General features: G+C 43.8%; 2 protein-coding genes across 4 annotated transcripts in view; both read right to left on the minus strand.

The window, feature by feature from the left end:
- Positions 1-1,713: 1,713 nt before the first annotated feature.
- Positions 1,714-11,691, minus strand: CFAP298 (cilia and flagella associated protein 298). 2 transcript variants are annotated; one of them, XM_045540552.1, is made up of 7 exons: positions 11,273-11,691; positions 8,868-9,035; positions 7,744-7,811; positions 4,526-4,684; positions 3,263-3,394; positions 2,398-2,493; positions 1,714-2,102 (listed from the first exon to the last, which is right to left on the minus strand). In XM_045540552.1, the coding sequence occupies exons 1-7, from the start codon at positions 11,409-11,411 to the stop codon at positions 1,992-1,994; spliced, it is 873 nt and encodes a 290-aa protein (XP_045396508.1). In that variant the 5' UTR covers positions 11,412-11,691; the 3' UTR covers positions 1,714-1,991. The 2 variants fall into 2 exon arrangements, with proteins under 2 accessions (XP_045396508.1, XP_045396510.1); XM_045540554.1 differs by lacking the exons at positions 7,744-7,811; positions 11,273-11,691 and having other exon boundaries at positions 8,868-8,945.
- A 3,153-nt stretch (positions 11,692-14,844) lies between these two features.
- Positions 14,845-19,258, minus strand: part of SYNJ1 (synaptojanin 1) — an 82,980-nt gene continuing 78,566 nt past the window's right edge. For both annotated transcript variants that reach the window (XM_045540555.1, XM_045540556.1), the window contains one exon: positions 14,845-17,889. In XM_045540555.1, coding sequence (XP_045396511.1) covers positions 17,077-17,889 — 813 coding nt within the window. In that variant the 3' untranslated portion in view covers positions 14,845-17,076. The remainder of the gene's footprint in view (positions 17,890-19,258) is intronic.

Raw genomic sequence — 19,258 nt, forward strand, 5'->3', positions numbered from 1 at the left:
AAACTGGTTCCTTGGGAAGTCCTGGGTGTGACCCCTTGTCCCTTCCATCACTAGCTACGTGACCTCAGATGAGTCAGCAGGTGGATGCAAAGTGAATCAACACACAGCTCAGGGAGCATAGCGGGCGCCACGGCCTGCCTGCCTCCCGTTCCGCACGGACGGCTTGTCGGGGGCTTCTCACCTGCTTACACCCCAAAGACCTGCTGCATCTGAACAGGCCCAGCTCGGGGGCTTTGAGGCAGAGAAGGGCTGGGAGAGGCTTGTTCTTTTTACATGAGTACTCAGTAGTGTAGTGTGCTGCTAGCAACCTAGTGATCTCTTTACTCTCAAGTGAGACTCTTTGGCTAGGAAGTTTTGGTTATGAAGCAAGAGAGTAAGTATAATGGCCACTTACTGCATCTATATCCCACTGAGTCAATAATTCCTAATGAAATGGAAGGAGTAGTTCTTAAAGAGATCTACTGTGATCACATGGCTTCATTAACTTTCTCTTGCGTGAGTATGAATTTAATGCATATAAACTGAACATTGACAAAGGATGCTCATTAAATAAAATCATAGGATCTTATTGCAAATTTTATATCATCCAAAGCCAAAAACTATTCATGGAGACATTTAAAATGATAATCAAAGTAAAAATGAAAATGATGCAAATTTGGTTTTACAAAATTTGACAATCCACCAAAAGAGTAAGAGGCACACCAAGATAAACAGTCAACCACAGCCCACTTTAGAAAACACTGTTCTGTGATTAAGTCGGGGATCTCGTTCCCAGGAAAGCTGTCCCTCAGCAGACGGGCACTGTCCCTGTGCCACCTGCCCTCACTCCCGTGGCTCCTCTGTGCAGGATGGTGGGAGCTCGGGCATAGGGCAGGAAGGCCAGGGCAGGGAAATGCCCCATGTCCTTCACTTTCCCTCAGGGCGAGCACACTGCCTTCCCTCTAACTAAGGGAACAGGATCCTAGACACCAAAAGGCAAGCGTGAGGAAATTTCTAGGCCACTTCTGGTTGCCACAGGCAGTCCGGGAGGCATCCTTCACATGCTGAGCTGTCAGGGCTTATAGGCTACTTGAATGGTTTATGGGGATGAGGAGTTGGAGTATTTAAAATCAAAGGTGTCCTACAACACCCAGTCAGGATGATGGGTCCAGTGCATCCTGCGGATGGTCCCGGAGCCCAAGTCTGACACCACCAGTCCCCTGGGGGCAAATCTCAGCACACTGAGAGCAGAAGCCAGACTCTGCTGTCCACAGGGAGAGCTGCACTCTACTAGGGTCCGAATTCATTTTCAGGATCTTTTCTGATGAAGGAGATGGGAGAAGCTGAGAAACCACAGAAGGATTTAAGTGTCAGAGTTAGACGACTTTGGCCACTCAACTTACATCACAGGTGTAGCCTTTACTCCTGGAAGACAAGGCTAGAGAGGCATCAACCAGGGGGTGAACTTCACCTGCGAGGCTGGGGGATGCCCGGCCACAGTTAGACTCTTCAGCGGGATCACAGGAGTCTCTCAAACAAGGCTGAGAGTTTAGCTTAAATACAGCCAGCAACAGCGCAGGAAGAAAATGGGACGCCAGGTGGCTGCGCAGCGACCTCTAGTGGTCACTGACAGTCAAGTTTTATATCAAGTACTTGCTAAGGAAAAGGTCCTTTCAGATTTCCTCTAATACAAGTTGTCACGAGAATATAAAAAACAAAGGAATCGGAAAAAAAAAAGTTTGTAATTACATTTTTAGTATTTTATTGGAGAAAACCCTGAGATACTACATAGCTTTCCCAAAACAAAAAGATGTTACACATTTTTCTTTTGAAGATGTATTTAGTAAGTTCTAAAACCTTGAATAACAATTCAAGCTAAAAGAAAACTAAGAAAACTAGAAACTTCAACATCTTTTAGAGAGAGTGGTGCGGTCTCCTTTTTATTATTATAATTATTTTTCCTAAAAGAAAGGTGAGCTAATATTTTTGAAGGCTTCAACAACTGGTGAACTTCATCTTGGTCTCCACTTTATGTCTTTTACTCCATGAAAATGTCTTTTCAAAGCAGTGTTATCTGCCCATGGAGAGTTTAAACAGGTGTCGTCATCATTTTCTTCCAGTCTCTGGAAATAAATATGTTTTATTCAGGAAGGCATTTCAGGAGACTGTTTCACACATAAAGAGACTGAAGAAAGAATCCATGGCCGACCTCCCTGCTCTGAGCCCCCCCAAAAGCAGGACACGTCCAGAGCCTAATGCTGGGGGACACCTGGCAGGGCACAACAGCCCTGGGCAGATGGAAGATGCAGAAATCGCCCCCATTCTGCAGAACTCATCACCCCCCACCTGCCCCAGGTAAGACATGCAGGATACGCCCTGGGTGCCAGCTCTGTGGAAGACCCATCTGTCACCGGGTACCTTGAGTTCCTCTTGTCTCCTGTGATAATACAGCATCAGCTGCTTCTGCTCCTCGCTGCTAATAATAGGTTCTCGGGCTGGAGCTCCCTGTCCCCTCTGAAAAGGTTAGTGCGAGAGCAAATTGTGGATTAAGGCGTTCTTGTAGTGACAATCTCGGAAGTGACAGTGCATGTTTTATAATTGCCTTTGCCAACTGCTAAAGATGAACAAGTCATCCACATCTGATCACCCAGAGTGAGTCACCAAGGGACGCCTTGGTGTTCAGCAGCCCTGAGCTCTGGAGGGAGACCAGATGCCATCTCTGTCACAGCCAGTCCCAAGGCAGCCATCGAGGCTCCAGTGGGGGAAGAAGGTGTCCGGAGCCACAGGCTGTGGGTGCAGGTAATGGTGGAGGGCCTGGTTTCCCAAAATTACAGCGTGATGACTTACAAGCACACATAAAACCAAGGTGGCCTTGCAGGTAGACAGCTCTACGTGACGACACCCTTCAAAGGCCTCTAACCCTTCCTCCTCGTGTACAGAGCATCAGCAGTTTGAAAAAACTTCAATCAGTGCTCTGGGCTGTACTTTTCATTTCAAGAAACATATTTATTTACTTGTGGCTGTATTCTTAAGGTTGATGTCAACATGGCATATTCTTTCCCTCACAAATGAAAACAAACTCCAGTTATTGCCAGTGGACCTACGTTTCCTTCCAGTTTTTGCTGGTGTGTGGAAAGAGGATATTTTTAGTTTAAGCCCAAGCCAATAGGATTAAAATAGTAGTTTTCACAAGCAGTTTAAATCTTTCAGATTCACTGCAAATTTTTATCAGTTTGAAGGCAAATAACAAAAAATACTGACATGTTAAAGCCCAAGTACGTACTTGCTGAATCTTGACGATAATTTTGGTCTTTTCATTTTTGCCCACGTAGTCTGCAAGCTTCTTCGTTCTTCTCAGCTCTTTGGCCGCCCACCACAGCTGTGCCTGTGACTCTTTAATCACGTTGAGTCCTGCCTGGGGCCAATTGTAAGGACCGGCTTTAAGGAGGCACATCCCCAGCTGTGGTCCCACCCCAGGGGCAGAGCCTGGCAGGCGACAGGGGACAGGCTTCGGGCCCCCTGCTCTCTCCCCACGCCTCCCATGGGAGGCCCTAAAGTCAAAGTCCTTGCTGAGTTTAGGACCTTCCCTGTAAGTTTCACCTCGTGCCCTGACTCAATTAACCTCTTACTCCAGGAAATGGGGAGTGTCCTCTCATGTGCACCCTCGTCCATAACATAAGGGCCCTGTTAGATGGATTTGGAGGTTACTGCCAGGAAAGAATACTGGGATCCTGCTGGGCTGCTTGTTTGTTGCTGTTTTTTTGAGACAGGGTCTTACTCTGTCACCTGGGCTAGAGTGCAGTGGCGTCACAGCTCACTGCAGCTTCAAACTCCTGGGCTCAAGTGATCCTTCTGCCTTGACCTCCTGAGTACTTGGGACTACAGGCACATGCCACCACGCCTAGATAATTTAAAAAAATTTTTTTGTACAGATGGGGATCTTGCTATGTTGCTCAGGCTGGTTTTAAACTCCCAGCCTCAAGCGATCCTCCCACCTCAGCCTCCCAAAGTGCTGGGATTACAGGCGTGAGCCACTGTGCCCAGCTCCTGCTTGATAAGACTCATAACGGGCCTGCCGTTTGCTTCTGCACAGTCTCTACCTATTTAAGATGCCTTAGAGGAAAATTGTCCAATAGGATAAGCAGTAAATGAGAAAAACAAAAATGGAATATAAAGGTAAGAAAATAACACGAAGCAAGGAGTAAGACTAGAACACAAATTTCCATGAAAGGGGACCAATACATTTGGGTAGAAATAGGAACAAATAAGGTTTCTGGCTTCCCAGCAGCCAAAGAAAGTGGAAATGTTTTCAGTTACTCCCGACGCCAGCCCCACACGCGTGGCCTCTGCTGCCTCTCTGTGTGGGGGACAAACCCCTCACACACTCAGGGTCCTCTCCTGAACTCAGAACTCTGCTCGGAAGCGCAGCATGGCAAGGACAGAAACTGTGCAGAAAGCAAAAAGCTACCTCCATCTGAGGGGAGGCAAATCCGGAGGGCTTTGGGGGACATGAACTCACCTTCCAGAGTGCCCAAGAACCACATACCTGAGTTCCCGACAAATCTTCTTTATTTTCAAATTCCATCCGGATGGGGTCGTAGGGTGGCAACCCCATGGGATAAACAATCATCACTGCCCCTCGGAGCTGGTCCAAGGCGTCTTTCACCATCTCCATAGTGACACAGACACTGGCTTCCACTTGTTTCTGAAAGCGGGCAGCCACCGTTACCTAGGACGCAGCTGACCAATCCCACACTCACCAGTCACGTTCCTGTACCAGACCCCTGCCGGACACTGCCATAGCAACAAAAAGCAACCCAACAGTTTTCCTCTAAAGTGGCTGCCATCGATTTCAGGGGCCGAGCCAGCTACCCCATGGTCTATATTACAGAGCAGACTGTAACCACCCCCCTGGCGTGAGGCAGGCAGGAAGGGCAGGGCTAGTAGGGTAGGTGGAGTTTTTGACTGGCCACGAAAGCCGGGCTGAGGAGTTCACATTCACTCTGTCGGCCGCGGGCAGCGACTGCCTTCCTGGGAGGCAGTGGTAAGGCTGGGGGAGTCGGCTTGCAGTGGGTGTGGAGCAGACCTAGCCGCAGGGAGGCCAGGCAGCAGGCTCTGGAGAGCACAGGGGAAGGCCGACATAATAGATAATATATCTGGTCTTTGTACTGGGTTCCTGGCACAGAGCTTCAAACACTTGTGGAATTTCCTGCGTGACAGGAGTGTCTTTTGTTATTTGTAACGAGTCCCTTTTCCCCATACCTGAGTTTGTGCTAACATGTAACCCACAGCTGGCACAAGGGAGAGGCTGGCCACGCCAGGAAGACCAAGCACATGATTAGCGGGTCCAAGTACCAGCCTCACCCCCACCACCTCCAAGGAGGGGAAGGGGCTAGGGACGGAGTTGAGTCACACAGCTGGTCATTTAATCAGTCACGCCTACTTAACAAAACCTCAATAAAAGTTCTGGACATGAAGGCTCAGTGGAGCTTCCTGGATGGTGAACACATTGACATGTTGGTGACGCGACTGGATTCCATGAGGCGAGGGCATGGAGCTCTGCACTCTGGTCCCCCCACGTGTCTCTTCCATCTAGCTATTCTTGAGGTAGCCTTTAGATTAAAACTGTAATCAAAAGCATATGCTTCCTGTGAGTTCTGAGAGTCCCTCTAGTGAATGACTGAACCTGAAGGGGGGCATCATGGGAAGCCTCAACTTGTGGCCAGGTCCAAGAGAAGTATGGGTAGCCTGGGGACCCCACTTGTGGCTCGTGTCCAAAGTAAGAAGAGTCCTGTTGATGACCTTGCCCTTTAACTTGTGGGATCTGAGGCCAGGTGTAATGGCTCATGCTGTAATCCTAGCACTCTGGAAAGCTGAGGCAAGAGGATGGCTTGAGGTCAGGAGTTTGAGACCAGCCCGAGCAAGAGTGAGACCTCATCTCTACTAAAAATAGAAAACATTAGCTGGGCGTCGTAGCAAGTGCCTGTAGTCCCAGCTACTTGGGAGGCTGAGGCAGGAGGATCGCTTGAGCCCAGGAGTTTGAGGTTGCTGTGAGCTAGGCTGATGCCACGGCACTCTAGCCTGGGCAACAGAGCGAAACTCTGCCTCAAAAAAACGAAACAGGGGCAGGGTGGGTAGGGAAAAAAAAGAAAATAAAACAAAAACTTATGGGATCTGATGTTAACTCCAGGTAGTTAGTGTCAGAATTGAAGGACTTTGCCCTTAACCTGTGGGGTCTACGTTAACTCTGGGTCATTAGTGTCAGAACTGAGTTGACGTGTAGGATGACACAGCTGGTGCTGGAATGCAAAAGGCTACAGAAGGGCTTTAAATAAAGTGGTAGCTGTGGAAGTGGGAGGAGGAGGTGGATTTGAGAGGCATCAGACGAGCAGACGGTACAGGACTGAACTTAAGGCACATGGGTGACGGAGTGGGAAGTGTTGAAGATGGCATTGAGGTTCGGCCTATAGAACCGAGACACTGGCAGTTCTGGTACTGGAAAAAGAAAACCATGTAGGACGTGCTTATTCTTAGGTGCCAAACACCGAGGGAGAGGAGTGTGGAAACAAGAGGAGTGTGACCTTGAAGTGCTGGCTGGATGTTCAGGTAGAACCATCTCGGAACCGGCTGGAAATTCAGGTTGCAAATTAAGGAAGACGTCGTGGGTAGAGGACAGAAGTTTGCGAGTTATCTGTAGGGGATGGAATCTGCATTTGGCAGGATAGAAACAAATGCCGAGGGAGAAAGAGGGCCAAGGATAAAGCACGCTGGGAAGTACACAGGCAAAGGGAAGAAGTGGTGCAACAAAGGAAAGACTTCCACAGCAGAAAGTGTGGGGGGCGGAGGGTGTAGAACAACGTCCAGGCCACTGGTTTCTTACTATGTTCTGAGATGGGCAGATGTGACCAGGTGTTAGCAGTTATTATTAACATTTTTTAAAAAACTGTTGTGGTCAAATGCATTTTGCAAACACTGGATTGAACCAAGGCCTTTCCTGCAGGGCTGAGGCTCTTAAAAGCTTAGTGAAGAGCTTGAAGAGTTCAGGAAATACTGCTTTGGCAGTAACAGTTTTGCCAAGCAAGCCAGGAAGAGCAGGAGAAAAAGCAACTGTCAACCCAGAATTGCAGATGAAGGTGGTAGCAATTAATGCTCCCAACACATAAATAAAAGCAAGACACAAATACCAATTCTTTAAAGATCCTTAAATTCTTTTCTTGCAGATGCACATTATCTGCATGGCAATGGCATAATCTGTGCTTCTCCCTCTATGAAATGCTTTTTGTATAAATACTTAAGACAATGACAACAAACTTATTTATATCAAACATACATTATAATGTCAATAATGTATCTGTAGAGCTATTCTATGGCCACAATATTCAAATATCCCCTATTAGCTTTCTTAAGTTCTTCAAAAAGGTAAAAGAAACGAAATCAACACACATCAATTCACATTTGTGGTACACGTGAACCTGTATTTACACAGCCAACAAAAATGTGTGTCTGCCCATGAGAACAGGGAAGATTCTGGACCACTGTCATAATTAGGAAAAGGAAAAGCTACCACCCACTCCAAACGTGCTTCTTTGTTTTAACTCTGGAAGGTGAAAAGAAAAGAGGAAAAGAAAAGAGAAAGAAAAGGGGGGGAAAAAAAGGAAAAGAAGAGAAAGGGGAAAAAAGAGAAAGAAAAGACTGAGAGATAAGCCATAATTGGAGTTTCTATCTCAAAAGACAAGATTTAGAGCATCATTTAAAAAAGCTAACCTTAGATATTATTGCTTTGGCTTCTTCTATAGTCTTCTTCAAAACTTGCTTCATTTTTTCATTTGGAGCTACAAAAATAGAGAGGGAGAGAGACAGCATCAAATATACAGCCTCTTTAAAACTCTTCTTAAATATCTCAATTCCTTTTATTTATTCTTAATAAATAACAATATTAATCAGACATTGAAAATATTAACACAATTTTGTATTAGAATAGAAATGGTTAATTTACGAATATACTGGTTTAGAGATGAATAATGAACTGTTAACTGGTTCATGTGAGATATTATTTTTTTTCATTGATATGATTCCTTCTGAAAAGCAAAGACTTCTTCAGATTGAGAATGAGTTTAGGTATGAAAGATGTGGGAGACAACCACTTTCCAGGTTACAATTCCAAGGAAATAATTCCTATTATCCTCGAGATTTTAAAAATTTATTTTTGAGCTTACAAAGGCCTTGCAGGGATACTGCTTTTATTTCTTCTGCTCCTAACAGTGCTTTAGGGACCATCAATTATAGTTTTTTAAATGGAGCTTTTAATGCAGATTAAAAGGGATATGCCATCAAAATGGATTATCCTTTCTTCCTATTCCATGTGATCAACCATATACTGAACAGAGAAGAATTTCTTCAGTGTTCTGCCACTGTTCACTGAAGTGCTTCGACCCAGAGAGAGGCATGGCCTTGACCCAGTGGAGACCCAGTACTGACATTTCCACCCCTCTCTCACAGAGTGTCTAAAGCAACCCCAACATCTGCAAACAATAACAAAACACAACCCTGAATACATTTTCAATGAATGTTCGCCAAAAATGATTAGGCTGAACCATATGAAATTGCCAATACTCAACCATTTTTGACTTACAAAAATGGAAATTTCATCTAATTCATCTAATATACTTATAAGTGAGCTGCAACTTAGTAAGAGCAGGAAGACAGACACTTCCTTTATGCCTCTAATTTATCATGGATTAGAGTTTTACCACAAGGGCTATATAGCACAGTATTTTATAATTTTATATAGAAACATTGAGATCAATTTTTTAATTTAAAGAATTGCTTTCATACCTACTGGTATATCCAGGCATGTGCATGCACAAGTGAGAGAAATGCTCACTTACCTTGCCCATTCCTTCGTCCAATGTCATCCTTTTTAAATACTGAACCCCCACTGGGTATACATTTTTCACCCCATTCATCCTTCAACTTCAATTCTTCAATCTGGTCATCGGTCAGTCCTTGCATATTAGGAGGGAGAAATATGCCATGTTCTGCTAATTCTTCCATTTCTTAAAAACAAGGGAAAGTTAGACAATAGGTATGATAATCACCACCATAACACCTTACACCCCACTGGAAGGGAAGCCCCCAGGAATCAGGGGTCCTGCCCATCTGGCTCCCTATTTTATTGACCAAACACTTATACACACTTATACACCACTTGCTGTGTGCCAGACTTGTCCCAGACTGTTGAAAAGAGTCACCGATTCATCCTCAGTCAACAGAAGCACAGAGAACTTAGGAACTTGTCTCCTGTCCCAGGCAGTCTGGCTATAAATTCCGTGCTCTAATCCTTTGTGCTATGTTGTGCTTCCTGGAGTTCAGGAGGTACAAGATTAACACTCACTGAAAGCCTGAACACATATTCATATCGGGTTTTACAGTTTTCCAAGTGTTTACTTAGATGATCTCATTTAATTTAACCTTGTATGGTAGACAAAACAGTTTCTAACACCTCCATCTTCCTTAATTTTCAGCTGTATATTCTAAGGCTTGCTCAGTTGACACAGCTAATACTTTATATAAAAACTTCACAGATAATTTATATAAATCAGTGGGGAGGATTTAAGGCAGCTCCCATCCCTTGAAAGTATGAGACAGGACAAAGGCTTTAATTTTCTAGTATCATATTCACTACTCAAATGCATGGCTTTATAGTTTTCCTAATCCATATTTACCCAAAAACCAAACCACACTTTAACCTTGCAACATTGCCTGCCTTCCTTTCTCCCTTCCTCTTTCCCTACCTCCCTTCCTTCCTGTGAAGGAGGCCCATGAATCTAGGTGTTCCCATAACACTGTGTGAAGGTATCACGTGACCTGTAATACACAATACTATGGAACAAATGGTGTAACTAAATGGGATGTTTACTGTCTTTCTTCCCACCACTATCTAAGCAAACTGGGGGGCAAGGGGCTGATCTTACTCATCCTAGTCTTCCCAAGGCTGAGCACTGGTGCGGGAGTCACAGTTGACACTGGCAACTGTAGAATACATTAATGGATTTTAAGTTCACTAATATGACTCTTAACAGTCGGCAACACATTTCCAATTTATAATGTTATAGAAAAAGAAGTTGAGTTCCTTTTCTCCTCAAATGCTTTAAGTTTTAAACAACTTTTCTTTTTCTTTTTAAATAGAGGTGGGGTCTAACTATTATGTTGCCCAGGCTGGGCTCCAACTCCTGGGCTCAAGTGATTCTTGAGCCTACCCAGTAGCTGGGACTACAGGCACACCCACTACACCCAGCTTACAAAAACATTTAATACTGAGTTTGTTTTGCAAGCACATTTACACTATTTACATGCTCCATGAAGAGGCCATGACCTTTAAGTTCTCCATAGTGCAAAAATCACATATTTATGTAACTTAATAAATCACACGAGGAACATGTCATTTATTAAATATATTTATATATTTAACATATGTGTGTGTACATATATAAACACTCAATAACTTCCTAGATGACACCTGGGGTCACCATCGGGTCAAGTTTGAGAGCTGTGCTAATTCGGAAGGTACTAGCTACATTAATTAAATCAATTCAAATGAAATAAAATTTAAAAATTCCATTGCTTGGTCACACTAGCCACATTTCAAAAGCTCAGTGGCGACAGGTGGCTAGTGGATACCTACTGGACAACACGAATAGGGACTGGACAGCGGTGCCCTGGAGAGGATGCGAACCAAGGACGGCGACCGTAACCGGAGAAACAGGCTCGCGTCTCCAGGAGTGGGGAAAGGAACACCACGGCATTCTCACTTTTTTGTCACCTTTGAAGGGCAGTCCCAAAGCCAGTGGCTCACCACCGGAAACTGCTTCACCTCTAAAGTCTCAAAATAGGGAATTCACCTTTTAAAAACCCACCCAGTTCTCATCCCACCACTCACGCTTGTTCAAGTGCACCACATCTGCCCTCCAGCCCGGTCTTTCGGCTCCCTTCTGGGGTCTCTTTTCTTTCACTCACAGCACCCCAAATCCTGGCTCCGAGAGACATTTAGGCACACTCGGCCTCGCCCCCTGCCCACCTCCGAGCCGGGGGGTGCCAGACGGGCCCTACTGTCTCTGGTTCTTTATTCATCTCCGCTTAGCCCCGGTGTCGCATTTCAACCTGGGGTGCTGCAAGTCTTTTCCAACCTTCACAAAGCTGACCCCTCGCCCTAGCCTGCGCATCTGCCTCCATCCCAGATCGCCCCGTTTCTTCATCCCTCCGCGGCCCGCCCGACCCGCCCTCCGGGCCGCACCTGAGCAGAGGCGCTGCACTTTGAGCCGCCCGTTGTAGACGCGGGCCACCTGCACCGTGAGCTCCTCCAGCTCGGTGCTCCCCGGCGCCTGCAGCAGGAACTGGCTCTCGTCGCCTCGCTTCACGTGCAGCAGAACCATGGTGGCCCGGCTGAGGCGCTGGAGCTGCGAGAAGACCCCGGGAGGCGCGGCCCAGGGGCCCGGCCGGCCGAGGGCAACCGGAGGCGAGAACGGCGGCGACGCACTAACCGCCGCGTAGAGGCCGGAACCCGGGGCTCCGGCGCCCGCGGTGCGGGGGGGCAATCTGCCCTCCCTTCCGGAAATGGCTGTTGCCAGGAGCAACGATTAAACACAGAGTCCGAGGGCCGCCAGCGCAAGATCCCCGGTGGGGGGGGGGACCTGGCGCGTGCGGAGATCCAGCAGTCCCTTCCCGCACCTAGCTGCCGCCGGGGCAACCGCCACACGGTCTGAGAGGGCAGCTGATCCCCGCGCACCGGCGGAGCTGATTTCCCTCCCCGCTCCCGGAAGCGGCTGTTGGGGCAACTCTCAGACCGAGCAGCTGGAGGGGAGCGCGGGTCGCCCAGTCGACTCGCCTAGGGCCCCAGATCCCACCCAGGGAGATGGGTGGACCGAGGTGCGGACTGCTAGGTCAGGAACGTGTGAGGCGACGGGCACCACAGCGGGCTGCCCGCGTCCGCCTACCCACAGCCACTCCAAATGCTAGCGTCATTTCCGCCTCCAGCAGTCTCCACTTCCGGAAATTCGTCCTCGCTACTTCCGGTCTGGAGATGTTTGGTGAAGGCGAGCTAAGGAGGGGCTTCGTTGCTCCTCGCTGTTCCTGCTGGTCTAGTTTTTAGGACCCAGGGACCAGGGCGAGTGCCCGGACTTCTTCGCAGAGGCTGATTGGGATTGGCATATCTAGGGTAGCTTAAGCGGCTGTTGCAAGAGCGACCCTCCCAAAAACATCCAGCCAGCCATTGTCTAACAAATTTTTTCTGAACGGGAATCGGGGCCAGGCGCTGTTTCTTCTCGGCGCTCCAGATCCAGAGTCGCTGCCCCGGTAGATCTTATGTTTAAGTGTGACAAAGATAAAGGAAAAATAGATGGACAAAACAAGTTCAAATGCAGGTATAAAAAAAACTAAACACGGTGATTGACTTTTTAGGTTGGATGGTCAGGGAATACCTTGAGGGGTGGTTAACATTTGCACTGAGTAACTGGGCGCTAGCTAAGCAAGATAGTGCAAGGCCTCCACCCATGGTTATCTTTTTGTTCTTGGTAGGGGGCAAGAATACAAAATGATTCGACTATTACAAGCATCTGCTACTTCCTGTTCCCAAAACTGGAACGTTGATCCTCTCCATTGAAACTATATCCTGGGGAGTGTGTAACTGTAGACCTGGAAATGCCCAAAGCCAATCTAGGGCCTCATATTCAGAATGACAGTGGATAGATAGAAGGGACGGAGTCCAGGGAGAGGGGGAAGATGTGTTATCTCTAGTACTGTTGAGGCAGGGATCGCCCAGATCCTGGAACAGGCAGTGTTGGTCTGACTGGCAAATGTCTCCCCAGGAAGAAGCGGGCTACTACGTTCTTTTAGCTCCTATCTGCTGGCCATACGGTCATCCCGTTTCTCCTAAATCCAGTTCTGTACTCATCTAGCCAACTTCTTAAAAGAAGGTAAAGAGAACCACTTGTCCACAAACTTACATATTACAGGGTCTGTGGACATAATTTTTAATAATATCAATGAGAACTGCAGAAAATCTTTGCGTAAAATCCCATGTACTACCAAGTTTTGTTTAAATATGTAGCTTATTAATCATCTGGTGGAAAATCACAGATCAAGCCCTTGCAGTATCTTTAAATTTGTCACCACTGGCTGGGCATCGTGGCTTTTGCCTGTAATCCTAGCACTTTGGGAGGCCAGTGCAGGAAGATCACTTGAGACCTGGAGTTTAGAAGAGACCCCATCTCTACAAAAAATAGAAAAAATTAGCCGGGTGTGGTGGTGAGCACCTGTAGTTCCAACTACTCAGGAAGCTGAGGCAGGAGTATCACTTGAGCCCAGGAATTCAAGGTTGCAGTGAGCTTGTGACAAGGCCACTGCACTCCAGCCTGGGCAACAGAGCAAGACTGTCTAAAAAACAACAAAAGCCTTAAAACTCAACAGTAAAAAAATAAACAATCCATTTAGAAAATGGGCAAGAGAACACAGACATTCACTGAATAAGATTGCACATAAGCACTGGAAAAGATGTTCAACATCATTAGCTATTAGGGAAATGCAAGTTAATGAAACATTCACTATTAGAATGCTGAAATAAAACACAGTGATCACAGGAAATGCAGGCAAGGATGTGGAGAAACTGGATCACTCATATATTGCTGATGGAATGTAAAATGCTAAGCAGTCTGGCAGTTTTTTAAAATGAAAGCATGCCATTACCATGTGACCAAGCAATTGGACATTTATCCCAGGGAGATGAAAACTTATGTTCACAGCAGCTTTATTTGTAATAGCCCCAAACTGGAAAGACCACCAGTGTCCTTCAGTGGGCAAATGGTTAGATAAACTGTGGTATATCCATACCATGGAATACTACTCAGAAATAAAAGGGAACAAACTATTTACATGTACAACTGAAATAATCTCCAGAGAATTATGCTGAGTGAAAAAAACCAGTCCCAAAGAGCTATGTATGACTCCATTTACGTAACATTCTTGAAATGACATAATTGAACAAGGGAAACGGGGATCTAGGGGATGGGATGAAAGGGGAGTGGGAAAAGGCAGCTTGAGGAATCCTTTGGTGATGGAAATGTTCTGTACCAATGTTAATGTCCTGGTTGTGCTATAGGACTGTAGTTTTGCAAGATGTTGCCACCGGGGAAACTGGGTAAAGGGTATATGGGATCTCTCTGAATTATTTCCTACAACTGAACATAAATCTACATCATCTTAAAACATTTTTTAAAAGACTATTCTGTAACTTCTTAATCAAAGGTTAATGAACATAATGCAACTATTTAAGAATCAAAGTTGTTTTGAACATCAATCATATAGATCTGAAAAAAGGCAATACTCAGAAATCACTAGCTTTGGCTTCTTAATTTGGGTCTTTTTAGCCAGTCCCTTTTTTGGTCTGGCTATTTGTGTCCTAATTCCCCTCTGACCCTCAGTTGTTTCTTCTGATGTGAGTCAGAAATCCAGCATTCATGCTTCATGTGTTATTTTTTTTTTTTTTCCTGCAGGCTGCCTGCACCCCCCCCCCATCCCACCGCAGCCCTCATGTGTTATTTTTAAGCCAACATGATTTTGAATGAGGGCCTCTCTTACAGAATAAGTGCATGGGCTTTTTAATGATGATTAGTAAACTCAGAAAATCTTTCTTCTAACTTTTAAACACTGTATGGAAAAATGAAATCTACAAAAATAAGGTCTTGAATTAAAATGCCTGATTTGGCAACAGAGTTAACCTATTTTCCCCAAATGTCACTGAACTTGTATATGTAAAGTACAATGAAAATGGCTAAGAAAAATTCTTCCCTTTTGAGCGAAAAAGTCAGCATGGTAAAGACAGGTATATTTATTTCACACAACAGCACATTTCACAGGATATGTACATGTCTGTATATCACTGACTTTAATACTGTACTTCTATAAAGTATATAGTTATAAATATTGTATGCCACATAAGCAATAAAATTCTTACATATAAACAGCAATCTACTATAGAGAACAAAGAATTCACAAAGAGATCCTTAGTGTCTAACTTCTGCTCTGCTTTTAACAGAACTGCTAAATATTTAATAATACACAGAATAATGGCTAGTTATTTGCAGCATACCTTTAACTTTCATAACTCTGTGCATTTTCAGCAACTTACCAAGTATAATTTTCCTGATAAAGGCTGAGCTGCTGATGATATGTATACTTTAGACAGTAGTTTATATTCAATAGGTAACATTGCTCACAGAACTGCAATTTGCACTAGTGATGTTTACCTAACAATGAATTATTTTGCTAATGGAGAGCAAATACTGTATACACTAGTCACATAGATGTTAAAGCCACAATTTCAACAAGTTAATTCACATTTTGAAGCATACTGCTTATAGTAATACTGCTGTTTAAAAGATGCTACTGCTGAAATGATTAGAACCTCCAAAAAGCACAATATAAAACTCACAAGAGTTATTTCTAACAGCAAATCCTGGCTGTTAACAGGATTACTTCTATAAATATAGTATTTTGATAACATTTGAGCTTTTAGAAAAGTGTTTTCCTAATAGATTTGCTTTATGTTAGTGCAATGCGGTGTGCTGTGCTTTTACATTTTACATACTTTTAGCCATGAACTCTATTTTTTGATATTCCCTCAGTGCACATCTTTAAAGGTTAAATGTGAACATAGGAATTTAGGTGGACATAGGAATTTAGGTGGACATATACAACTCTTTATATAAAAGGAACATTAATATAAGTCTTAATGGGCAAAGATGTTTTTAACTTAAACTGACAAAACAACTATTGCTCAAGTTGTTTTCTGATTGGTTTACCTAATGATATCAAAATACTACATTCTGTAAAAATTCTTTGTACTTCTTCATAAAATCAATAGAAGCAGGATCAGTTGCATATTGGCAGTGCAGGAGACAAAATCCACAGCTAATTTGAGGTATAGCCTCTAAAAACTTAAAGCAGCATCATAGATGTGTTTATGTAGCCTCCTAAGAGGGGAGAGAACACACTGGGTATATCCTCAATTCAGAGCACTCTGAAGATGGCTGCTTTCCCTGCTTTAAAAGCAAGGTTGCAGAGCAAAAGCAGCAAAAAGAAAAGTGTGGGAGCAAAATGGTCACCATATACCTTAACATATGCAGAGAAAAGAGTACAATTAGCTCTAATATTTCTCACTGAACTTGGTGGTCTGTGCCTTCCTTGCACATAAGGCTTTAGTGTGTTTTTGAGAGGGCTAGAATATCCATCCATATGATAATGACCACAAAATATGCTGCTTCCAGCTGCAAGAACCTCCTCCCAGAGAAAAGCATATGGAGGTGCCAGAGTTGGAAAGTAACAAGATTGTGTGTATCTGAAGGGTGTGCAATGGTAGAAAATGCCAGTTATGTAGTGAAATTATTTTTGTTTTGGAAATAAAATTAATGAAATGTTCAAATTACATTTGCAGCCATCTTTTGCTAAGAAGATATTGAAAAGAGGACTTTGTTAGAACTTTTAGGTAAAATTTGGTCTGACTGATATCCTAGAATTTAAATTATGAGTTGTATAAACCTGTAAATGTGTATATATGTATATGCATACATACACACATACTTTTGAATAAAGCAATGCCTTTCAAAACTGTTTCACTGTAACTTTGGCAGCTCTTTGGTAAATACTCATAAATACCAATTGTTAACAAGTACGAAAGGGCTGTCAGTAATGTCAGCTAAAAGTTGCATGGGCTTTTTGAGATGCTTCAGAGAAGACTGACAAAAAATTTCTGAATAAGGACTATTTGCTCAAGTAGTTTTAAACACTTTTTATGGCTACTACTGTCTCCTATTCATCCGAAGAGAAACACACCAAAACTCCAGTTAATAACAAGGACTTTTCCTTATTTCTGATATACACATATTCCAACTCTGTATACATCAAACAGTGGTATTTCATGAAGATGTCAGTGCACTTAACAATTACTTATTATTGCACATAATGAATAACTAATGCCCAATTCTTTTGGCTCTACCCTGCCAAAACTAAAAAACAAAAAACCCAGCTGTTTTCTATCATATAACATTATCTTTCTGTAAAGTCTAGCGTGGGTGATGCCTTAGATGCCAAGGTTGTAAAAGGATCTACTGGAGGGCTGGTGCCAGGTGGGAGCACAGGGACAGGAGGTGGAGGTGGTCTTCTTGATGGCAACACACAGAAAGAAACATTTGTATCTTTATTCCAGTCATCATCCAACCTCACGCTGGAGCCAGAAAATGAACGTGGCTGATTACCCAGTAAGTCTGGACAAGCTGACTTTGATTTCCCTTTCACACCAAAGTCCTCTTCTTCCTCAAACGTTACCCATCCTTTTGGGTTGCTAATTTTTACTGTAGACTGGCTGTGCAGATCAAAACTGTCCTTAAAGTCATCAAGTGACGATGAAGGGTTGCTTTTATTATGACCAAAAGGCTTCAGAGAAGGGAAAGGACTGTTAGTAACAGGCTCTTCTTTGGAGAACCACGAAGTTGACTCTAATTCTTGAGATTCAGTTCTAAATGGGTTTCCAGGAGTAGCAGTCCTGTCACTGAAAGGATCTGTGCTGGTCAAGCTAGTAATAAATGGGTTTGAAGAACTTCGCATATTTTCCTGGGATTTACTCCGAGCTGGAATTGGAGGCATTGTTGGCATGCAACTTACAGAACTCAAAGTATTAACATTACTTTGTGTTGCAGAAGGCAACTGAATCAACCTCTTTGGGTTTGGGGTTAGAACAGGTGACATTTGAACAGATAGCTGAGCCTTTGATACAGCAAGCAGATTAAGTGATAGATCTTCAAATGGATCACCCTTTAATGTTGATTCTCCTTTGACACCGGAGACTCCATTTGTTTTTACCTGGAAAACAAAAAAGAGAATATTGAATAATCAGTTTGTATTTACTCTTAATACCCCCTATCCTTCCTGTCTCAATTATTCTTCCTTTTGGGGGAGCAAATATACAAATTTAGAAACTAAAAAGCAGTTTTTGTGTAGTTTATTACTCTAGCAGTTTAAGTAAAATTAAACAATTAAAATCTTTTTCTTTAAAAACTCCTTACTAAATAAATCCTTTTCTTAAATCTATTTTTTAGATCCCTAAGAAATTAGTTTATTTCATTCAAGCAAATTTTGAAAGGGTAAGGAGAACTCTACAGAATTAACAAATCCGTTCATGTCCAGTTCTATCAAATTTTAACATGAACTTAAGAAACCCATATTTAGAACTTATGCTAAATCTATATAACCTTCCAACACCCATCTGTGATGATGATGATGTGGTTTCATTGTTCTTTTAAATATATTTTCACTTAAAGTTAATGTTACTATGGAAATGCAACTTTATAGATAAAAAATTTTATTAGTATATTTGGCTGGGCACGGTGGCTCACACCTGTAATCCTAGCACTCTGGGAGGCCGAGGCGGGTGGATCGCTCAAGGTCAGGAGTTCAAGACCAGCCTGAGCAAGAGCAAGACCCCGTCTCTACTAAAAAAAAATAGAAAGAAATTATCTGGCCAACTCAAATACATATATAGAAAAAAAAAAATTAGCCGGGCATGGTGGCGCATGTCTGTAGTCCCAGCTACTTGGGAGGCTGAGGCAGTAGGATTGCTTAAACCCAGGAGTTTGAGGTTGCTGTGAGCTAGGCTGATGCCATGGCACTCACTCTAGCCAGGGCAACAGAGCGAGACTCTGTCTCAAAAAAAAAAAATTTTATTAGTATATTTGTATTCATAAACTAAAGAATCTTTCCCTTTTCTGCTTGGAAAACTGAATTTTTAGAGTTCTTTGCCCCCCCCCCCCCCCTTTTTTGAGACAGAGTCCCCCCTCTGTTGCCCTGGGTAGAGAGCAGTAGCCTCATCATAGCTTGCTGCAACCTCCAACTCCTGGGCTCAAGTGATTCTCCTGCTTCAGCCTCCCAAGTAGCTGGGACTACAGGCCTCTGCCACCACACCCGGTTAAGTTTTTCTACTTTTAGTAGAGACGGGTCTTGCTCTTGCTCAGGCTGGTCTCAAACTCCTGAGCTCAGGCAATCCTCCCACCTCGGCCTCCCAAAATGCTAAGATTACAGGTGTGAGCCACAGTGCCCAGCCTAGTTTTTTGCCTTTTAAATTCTCTTTTGTAGAATAAATAACTCTGAATAATGTGACAAAACTTTTCATAACTGACCTTCCTCATCTTGTAAAAAATGTTCCAAAATATAGATGCTATTAATAACCAAACAT

Source organism: Lemur catta, chromosome 1 (genome assembly GCF_020740605.2).
Source record: "Lemur catta isolate mLemCat1 chromosome 1, mLemCat1.pri, whole genome shotgun sequence".
In the NCBI taxonomy this organism is placed as follows: Eukaryota; Metazoa; Chordata; class Mammalia; order Primates; family Lemuridae; genus Lemur; species Lemur catta.